We start from the raw sequence: 9,882 nt of genomic DNA, 5'->3' as shown, positions 1-9,882 counted from the left end.
CAATAATAACAATAATAATAATAAACTTTATTTTTTCTCACCAATCTTGCACAACTCAAAGTGCTTCACATTATTAGAAAGCAATCCATTAATAATGACAACAACATAGGGCGCTTCTGTGACGTGACTGAGCGAGGAACTACCGTTTTCTTGTGCTAAACGTTCTTCGAGGTGTGCATTTTAAGTCAAATCCCGTGATTTGAATAACTTGCATATCAATGAAAGTGTTGCCATCTAGTGTACATACATGGTAAGCGATTTCCATCTCCCTGGATCACATTAACCAGCAGCTTTCCTTCACTGCTCAAGCTTCAAGCGGTGGAGGACGTACACAAAAGTTAGACTTTACCCAAATTATTATTAATTTACACTTCATTCATGTGTTGTATGTGCACTTTGCATCCTGTGTGCTTGCTTGTGTGACTTGTGTTCTATAATAATAGGTGCAGTAGCCTCAAGTGTGTGGGTGACACAACAGTGCACTAACCCAGCCTTCATTCCACGTTTGTTGGCCTATCTCTTCACCACAGGTGCAGACACAAGGGGCTTTACAAGACCCACAGGACAATTTGATGACACGCCCTAACCCCAAGCTCTCAGGTGTCAAGGAGGGCATGCCTTAGTCCTCCCAGGGGGGAAATAGAGGAAACCTTAGGAATGGACTCTAATGTCGGACATTTCTGGCCGGTGCCACGCAATTGTTCCAACCGTCCATTATTTTGAAACCCCAATAGTCCCAAAAATGTCCCATTGGACATGAACGACACTCTAACCCGCCCTCAGCTTATACCTAAACTTAACCATTTCTAAGCTTATACCTCGACTTGACCATCTCTAACCCGTCATCTTTCGGACTGTTGGGGTTTCCTTAATAATGCGCCGTCGAAACAATGGGTGGTCCCCGTCTAGCCGCTCCCTGCTGAACATGCAATGGATGGAAAACAAGACAATATAAGGAAAACTGCGAATATCCATTAATAGGCCTGTGTATTGAGAATTGGTACCAAGCTGTCACGAATGATTCCTCTTGTCAGCGTTGATGAGCTTGGTGAACTTGATCTCACCCTTTAGGTGCACCGTCAATAACAACTCAAGATGTCATTTGTGCGATTAAAGCCAGCAATCAAAACAGCATCCCCGATTTTGGACAAACAGCAACAATTCAGCAGAGTTGTCAAAGAGAGAATAATCTTAAACATGGGCGGCACAAGTGCAAACGTGTTAAAAAATAAAAACAACAATATATTGACGCAACGCAGTTTTAAAGGACAGGAGTGCAGCGCTCGTCATGTCTTAACTGTATTTTAAAGGTACATTTAAAACTGAATACGTGCCCATCAACACCTTTCACTCTAATCTGATTTACACAAGGAATCAATGGGAGATTTGATTAAGAATCCGACTGATAAGGATAATTAAAAATGGCATTGTCCTAGTAGCCAGGCTGTACAGGTCATATGGCCAGGACCAGATTACCTTCCACATCTCATCACAGATTCAGTATTGACTCGTCTCCTCTTTCTGTCACTGTGATATGAGTCAATGGCAAAGGTCACATGTACAAAATGAATCCGTGTGAAGTTCAATTTGGTTGTTTAATGAGCTATATAATGACTACTTATGGCATGTGCATCTCGGTTATTATAACTTTTTAATAAAAATTTAATGTGAATAAACATCTCTTGATTCTCCCAAATAGCTTTTCAGTTCTGTCGACGAGAACTAGTTATTTATTTAACTCTCTGTGTCAGGTATGGCACCTGTCATACAACAGTTTAATAGAAAAGGCAAAGTCCACTGTGTACGCCAACAGCGTAGTACTGGCAATGACTGTTTCCATGACAACCAGCTCTGAACCATCGTTGGTGAAGTTATGTCCGTTCTTGCGTAGCAGCAGAACTTTGGTAAAACAAATCACCGTGGCAACCATGTAGAGCAACACCCCGAGCAGACTGAAAATGGCCAAAAAACGATCGAACGGTAGGGGGCACCTCCCGGTGCAGTCGCCTAAAATGATCACCACCGAAGTGAGGGACATGAGCAGAGCGAGGTTGTACACCGCCGCCGACACCCACAGTCGCCATGCCTCGTCTGCGCTGTAGAGCCCACTGGCTTCTGCCAGCACAAGCGAGTGCCTAACCAGCAAGACCAGCGCGACCAGCGGGATCATCTGGCAGCCTCCCCAGAACTGCAGGATCTTGAGAAGACCCGGCACGCTGGCCATGTAGCCTCTCTGCTCGCGGTCCCGGGTGCAGATCACTCCGGCCTCAACGGCGTAGGCCAGGAAGGTGAGGCCCGAGGCCACGGCAGCGGCCACGGCCCGGGGCGACGGGTTCCGGTGGTCGGCGACGATCCAGGAGAACACCACCGAGGCGCTGAGGCACATCAGGGCGCCCAGGGCCGCCACGGACACGGTCAGGTTCTTCCAGGATACGGGGATGAGGCTGTGGAACTGGATGACGCGCAGGAGGTGGATGAGGAAGGTGAGGACGAAGAAGCAGCACCAGGTGAACATGCAGAGCGTCCAGAAGGTCCGGAAGCGGCAGCGGCTGAGCGGCGTCCCGTGGGGCTCCGGGGCGTCCATGGAAGCCACCAGGCTGAAGGAGAGACAGCCGGCTAACAGGGCCCACGTCCGCACCACGAAGAGGGGGCTGGTCAGGTCTGTGGCTTCCACCACGATCGCAGGCATGGTCTCAATGTGGTCACAGGGTTTTTAATCGGGTGTCTCACCTTATAACGCTGAGTCCTTCTCGGTCTTAATCGTCAAAACTGTCCAGCGGTTTGAAGGCTCCGTTATCCCACCAGAGGGAAACCCATTAAATGTGGAGTTTCAAAGGACGGTCCAGGCGATGTTCCCCCCCGAAAAAGGACTCCTTAAAGTATGTCTGAGTCGAGTTCACAAAGTAAGGCTGCGACCTCCTCTCTTCCGTTCCCTCCGATCATTTTACGCCGCACCGTCCAGCAAAGCTCTTCCACCCAGTCACTTTCGCTTTCTTGTATATTTTTCAGTTGGTTTGTGTTTAAAAGAGAGAGAGAGGGGAAAAAAAAATAAAAAATCAAATGGAACAAATATGCAAAAAGGCCTTTCCTCCTGTCGTCTGTGCTCCGTCCTTTGTATGTAACAAGCCTGAATCAAAGGTTTTTTGTTTTTTTCTTTCACCTGCGAGGCCTCGCCTACTTCCCCTCTGAGGTCGCAGCGAGTGACTTTCTATCTCGCAGCGGAGGTGGCTGCAGACGACCGCAATAAAATAGCAACGCAAACAGACCTAAGGCCCCCCACCGCCGGTTCTCAGGAAACGCTCTTCCTCTTTTCTGGAGGAGGGTTCGACCCGATTGGTCTGTCTACAGGTGTGCCATTGTTTATCCCCCGGTGCGGTCACGGGCCCCGTTCAACATAGAATAGCGCCTTCCCCCTTTGGCAGAGCCTCTCTGAGGGCAGGATGCGCTGTCGTGTTTTATCTGATTCGAGTGGGTTTTTTTTTTAAAGAGCATCGGATGTGTGCAGGTTGTGGATCCGGTGTTCCCTCGTAGGGGGCGGACTTATTTCAAATCGTACAGAACATTGCGCCTCCCTGTTGAGATGACCGAAAACCTTCCATAAGCGCCTGAGATGCCTGCATTTAAAGAAGAGAAGAAGAAAGAAACGGCGCGTGTAGGCCTGCCTGTGCCTGCTCTTTGTGTCCTCTTCGTCGTCATCTTTTTTTGTTCTTCGCTTCGGAATAAAGGCTGCATTTCATGGGTATTTTCGGAAGCCTCGCCGGCGCGCGTGAATAAATGAATGCGCGCGCGTACGGAATGTTTGCGCAGACTGACGCCGAGATGAAGCTTCCTTTTTCGCGCCCCGGGTGTGGGAGGCCCTATGCGCGCGTCGTCTTCAGCACATGCATGGTTTGTGCGTTCGGCTTGCACGTATGTTTGTGTTTACAGAGGCAAAGAGAATCCTCTGAAGAGCCCACACAGACTCCGTCGCTTTGCTCCGTGCATCTTCCGGCTCACCTGCTCATCTTGCGTTATATTTAGAGATCTGGATGCATCAATTCCCTGGCGTCACAGGCGCCGGGGTTCAAAAAAAAAAAAAAAGCTGCTGTTTTCTGACGGAAAAGAGCAGACATACTTGACAAAGACAGACGATAGCTGATAAACAACGGAAACACGCCGATGTGGTGTGGGGTTGGTGTGTGTGTGTGTGTGTGTGTGTGTGTGTGTGTGTGTGTGCGTGCGTGCAAGGGGCATTTCAGTGCATGGAAAATGGTTCATAGCAGTTGAATTCAATTTTTTTCTGTAGTAAACACTTGGACTGATCAAACTCATCATGTTTTACTGACGTCCTAAATCGACCCTTCATGCATTAAGTTATGATGTGGCATTCTGATGAATTTTCTCTGAAATTTGGAAATGTTAACGGTAGGCATCGGGGTGACAATTGGTAAAATGTGGGTCTGAATCTCTTTATTGTGGGAAACAGGGCCTCCTTGTGGATAAATGACAAATTGCAATTCATCAGTATGGCGGGGAGTTGGTACAAAAAAAAAAAAAAAATGATACAATCTTTATACAGTATGAATAATATGCGCTTTTACACTTTTTATTGCATATAATTTCAGTTGTTCACCCACTTAAGTGCGCCAGCCACCATGAGACTCACAAAACAGACTTCCAATATAGGGAGGATGCGCTTGGCTTGCTCTCAGATGTATTTGTTGTTTTAGAAAATGGAAATAGATATCAATTTTAATCTATGTGGCTTCCCAAACCTGGTAAATCCCGTGAAATTCAACATAAATATGTACACACACACACACACACACACACACACACACACACACACACACACACACACACACCCATTGGAAAACAGTTGTTTGTTTGTTAATGTGGCGGAGAACACTAGTAACCAACAGTATTGTTTTGTGATATTGGAAGTCTGTGAATGTAGTGAATAAATTACAGGAGAGAAAGTAAATTATGGGGAGAGATAAAACACCCTCCACACTTTATCATCCACAGATGAGACACAGCACATTTCACAATTTGCACATTGAAAAACAGGGAGCACGGTTTTCAATCGTTTCAAATGACCGGCCCCATAATCAGATCAAGGGTGAAAAAGTTAGAAATAGAAATATAGTGCGGGGGGTGGCAGGGAGCAGTAAAGGCCGTGGGGGGACTTCCAGAGAGAACTCGGCAGAAAGTGAATTCTTGATGCCGGGGCCCCGGTCCTGATAGCGGCGGCTCCCGCTATCTCACAAAGACATTTAGCAGCGATTCACATCAAAGTGCCACAACCTCCCGCTGCTCGGCTCAAAGGGAAACCCCGAGGACGGCCATCTTTCCCCCCCAACACTTATATTATAATGCCAGTGCACTTATTAAGTTGAAGGATTCCTAATTGCGTCCACACGGAGGGAGCGAATCGGTGAAGGGATGGAGGAGCAGCGTTGGAGAAGTGATGCGTTCTTAAGGTCTGTGTGAGCGTGTTGTCAGAGCAGTAGCGTCTGTTCCTGTGTCAGTGTCAACGACTGTGCAGGTTTTTCTGGTGCCTCCCGGGGTTCACTGTGCGGCGCTCACGCCGCAAACACCAGGCAGTGGGTGGGAGAGATCTGGCACCCTCTTGTGGCGGCCTCCGTGCCTCGAGCAGGGGTCTCAAACTGCGGGCCCGGGGGCCACATCCGACCCACAAGACTTTTAATGCGGCCCGCTATCTATCTATCTATCTATCTATCTATCTTTCTTTCTATCTATCCCCCCTCTCTCCTCCCATCTATCTATCTATCTATCTATCTATCTATCTATCTATCCATCCATCTATCTAATCAAAGCTGCATCAAATGCGACGTAACATGTAAATAATAATAAATAATAATTATTTCATAATTTTCTATGTGGTATATATTTCCATCTATTAATACTGTGCTGTTGATATACCGTGTTGCAGGCTACACAGCATCAGCTCCAGAAGGTGCATCAAAGCCCCGAGACAATCCGGTGAATCCTTGCGTCCCACCGGCGTTCCTTCAAAGAGTGACCCCCTCGCCGAGCTCGCAAAACAGGTTCATCTCAGTCCTCCGACTCCACAGTCTCCCGCTGCCCCGTCTTATCGGAGCCCCATTCCTTTCTCCTTCCCTCGCCCGTGGAAGAAAAGACACACGGACAAGGGGATTTGCCTCACGGTGGGTTGCTGTTTTATGTGAAGCATATGAGAAAGGCGAGAAGAAAGAAGAGACGGGGTATTTTTGAAGGGCGAGGTGGGGGGGGTTGGGGGCAGGAGTCCACTTGAGGAGCAGTGGGTCTTAGAGCTGGATGATTTGTTTGGAGAGGCCCTCTCCAGCCAAAAGGAGGATTAGCCGCACGCAGGTTTCCCATGGAACCAGCGCGTGTTGGAGGGGGCTTGCAGAGGTTCCCTTGCCCCCCTCCCTACCCACCCCCCAAAAAAAGAAAAATCGAGTTGCCTGCGATAAAAATGTTCAATTTGCCACACATGCAGGACTCCACGGACGCCTTTCTGTTTTGCAAAGAGAGAAACATCCCTTGTTTCTGCCTTAGACGAACCATGTGACCATGGTGAATCAGGCTGCAGAGAGTTCCTGCCTCGTTGACAGCGATGGACGAGCTTTGCCTTTGGTTGTTTAAGACCTTGACGCTTGCAATACCATAAAAACTCACGTGTGCCAAATAGGCATGTGTGCCATATGTATGATATCTATGATTTCATATATATAGTGTATATAAATCAATTGCAAATGTCAAAATGATGGTTTTGCACGTCTACATCAAATCCAGATGCTTACTGTACATGTCAGTGTATTTCCCTCATTTGACAGGAGCTAGGCTAGTTGCTTCCCTCTGGAGCCATGCATTGAGCTAACACACTTAGCATGCAGCCCGTCGATGTCTCAGTCGTGGACACAAGGGGGGGGGGGGGAATTAATGAGTATCCCTCTGCGCTGGGGATGGTGATAATGAGGAGCAGTAAAGCCGTCGGAAAACAGACCACCGAGGAACTCTAACAAGAAAGGGGGAACTTCCCCTGGTTCAGCCGACAACCCAGCTTTCAACAAATCACCACTTTGAAACGTCCGGTCCCTTTCAAACCAGGAGGTCCTCAACCAGCGTGCGGGACAATAACAAGGGACAGAAGTTAACGACTACACGTCGAGTCCCTCTTAAAATAGTTCCCCTATATAAAGCACCAATAACTCTTGTTGCGCTTCGTTGGAGCATCTTGGCCATGCCGCAGTTGTGGTCCCTCCGAGGTGGAACGCCCGGGACCAGCTGCCGCGGTGACTACGGCCGTCAGCTCAGCCAGTTGCTGTGCCCATCCACGGCATTGCTCTCCCAGGAAACCACCCCGGCGTGCAGCGCCAGTACCGTCAACGGTGGTAGAGGCATCCTAGCCCCGCCTACGATGCAAACATAGCGCATGGTGGCGTGCCAGCGCCGCTCACAGCGGACATCTCTGTTTACGAAGCCAAAGGGGCGCACCGGGGTCAGCTGTCAACCAGGGGGGAGAGGGGGAATTCCTCCGGCGACGCCCGAGGTCGCTCCCACCATTGGAAACAACGGGGATCTGTCACGGCTCCCACGCTAGGTGTTAACTTGGTATTTGCTAACAGTTTAGGTCGGTTGTTCCGGCCTGTTTGAACGAGGGTCTTATCTGCTGCTTTGCGGGGGCGGCACCCGCCTCGCGGCCGTCAACTGTCGCAACAAAACCTGTTTATTGTGGAGATTGTTGAGCCGGGGGAGGGACACGACCAAAATAAAACATTATTCATAACTTACTTACTTGCATAACTTTTATGCATTCATAAATACTCTTTTGCGGTTCTTAAAGTGGGGTCCAGGGGCCTCCTGGCGGTCCTTCGAAAGCTTCCACAGCGTTGGGAGCAAAAAGTATTAATAGTCAGCGCTAAACTTTGCCGCCATTAGAAAATGTACAATGACGACTGTTTGGATTGTAGTGTAATTTACTGGTTTTCAGGAGCATTAAATCTGGCCTGTTTGAAGGGGGGTCTTATCTGCTGCTTTGTGGGGGGCAGCGCCCGGCGTGCGGCCGTCACCTGCCGCGACTAAATTCGTTTATTGTGGAGATCGTGGAGGAGCAGGAGGAACACGACGTTATTAAAAACGTACATTTCAAATGACACGGTGACTTTGTTTTTGTCCCGGGATTTTGAAGACTCTCGTATCATCGCAACAGTCGCCGAGCGGCACGGCCTTTGAGAATGCAGGATGTGGGCGGAACCTCCCGCGGTCCACGGCCGTCCAGCTGGTTTTGCTCGATATGCCTCGGAATTAGTGAGACTTCGCCGGATTGCAATTGAATTCGTCACGCTCGCCGCGGCCTTTCGGTGAGCCGGCACGCGACGTCGCAAAATCTGCCGCGCACGTGTCCGCGGGACGAGCCTCGGTACGGGGCGCACGCGTGACACGCCTGCGCAAACAACGGATCCCGGGGGGAGACCCGCTTCGCCTCCGACCCCGTTTCCATTTTCGTTCGCGCCGTCTTCGTCCGTCTCGTTCCTCCCTCGCATCGCATTTGCTTCAAATCACCCCCGAACATCTGTCCCGCTTTAGCTGTCTTTTTGCTTTTCAAATATGTCACAATATGGTCACGCTCAAAAACAGACTGTTTACTCTGTATTTAATCAGTCGCATTTTAGTGCACGTGCGCAGTTTACCTCCACCCGCAGACCTGGGTACGTGTTGTGCACGGAGAAGCTGACATTTATTAGTATTCAGGCACTTTTCCCCCCGAAACACAACGGTTGCGTAGAGGTTGTGGTAGAGGTGGAAACAGTAGGCCGGCGTCGGGAACATCAGGCCTCCGAAAAAGAACAACAACAATTCCTGCTGATTGCACGATGAACCGCCATGCGCGCCGTGTACGTGAGACGCGCGGCACACCGGGCTGTTTTTGCAGACGAGCCTTCCCTCTCCGGTGTCCTTTCTCCGAATTCCTGCGTTGACTCAATTTATTCGTACCCTTTTATTTTCTCTTTAATGGATTCATAAATAATCTTAGCGGTTCTCAACGTGGGGTCTGGGGGCCTCCCGGCCGTCCTTCGGAAGCCTCCGCAAGGTCATGAGCAAAAAGGATTAATAGCTGGTGCTAAACTTTGGCGCCATTAGAGAATGTACAATCACGACTGTTTGGATCGTGGTTGAATCTCTTCCCCTTTCCCTCCCCCATTCCCTCTCCCTTCCACTCTCAGGTCTCATTCTTTCTCTCCCCCTTTCCCTCCATCTCTCTCTCAGGTCCCATTCTTTCTCTACCCCTCTCCCTCCGTCTCCCTCTTCCAGCTCTCATCTCTCTCTTAAGTCTCATTCTTTCAATTCCTCCTTCTCTCCCCCTCTCTCAGGGTCTCAGTCTCTCCCTCCCCCCCGCTCTCCCCTTCTCTCAGGTTTCATTATCTCTCTCTCACTCGCTCTCTCTCTCTCTCTCTCTCTCTCAAGAGGGATGTCTGTACTCTTGCTGACTATTTACCAGCTGACTGATTTGTCTCTGGTTTTTTGGTTCCTTCGTGATCAAGTTTCTGCTGCTGTGACATGACTGACTGAAAATAAAGGAACCTTAAAAGTCAAAGTCTCTCTCTCTCTCTCACCTTCTCTTTAATCCAGTTGTGGAATTTCTCTCGACAAGTGATCAAAGAGCAGTCGCGCGCCGCCAGGTGCGTCTGCATCTTCCACCGCTGACAACCACCACCAAGCTACTTCTACCCTCCACCCACCTCTCTCTCTCTCTCTCTCTCTCTCTCTCTCTCTCTCTCTCTCTCTCTCTCTCTCTCTCTCTCTCTCTCTCTCTCTCTCTCTCTCTCTCTCTCTCTCTCTCTCTCTCTAACAAACAACTAAACAATGCCGGACGAGCCGCTGTTTATACCCCTA

At 49.3% G+C, this 9,882-nt stretch overlaps 1 protein-coding gene across 1 annotated transcript; it reads right to left on the bottom strand.

Annotated features, from left to right (window-relative positions):
• Positions 1-1,747: 1,747 nt before the first annotated feature.
• LOC307229393 (myeloid-associated differentiation marker-like) lies at positions 1,748-2,689 on the bottom strand (the record flags this gene model as incomplete). Its single annotated transcript, XM_079999394.1, has 1 exon — positions 1,748-2,689. One exon carries the CDS (start codon positions 2,687-2,689, stop codon positions 1,748-1,750), a length of 942 nt encoding a protein of 313 aa, XP_079855520.1.
• Positions 2,690-9,882: the final 7,193 nt, after the last annotated feature.

This window comes from Zeus faber (assembly GCF_960531495.2).
Source record: "Zeus faber genome assembly, chromosome: 4".
Lineage (NCBI taxonomy): Eukaryota > Metazoa > Chordata > Actinopteri > Zeiformes > Zeidae > Zeus > Zeus faber.
This window is presented reverse-complemented; position numbering and strand designations above follow the sequence as displayed.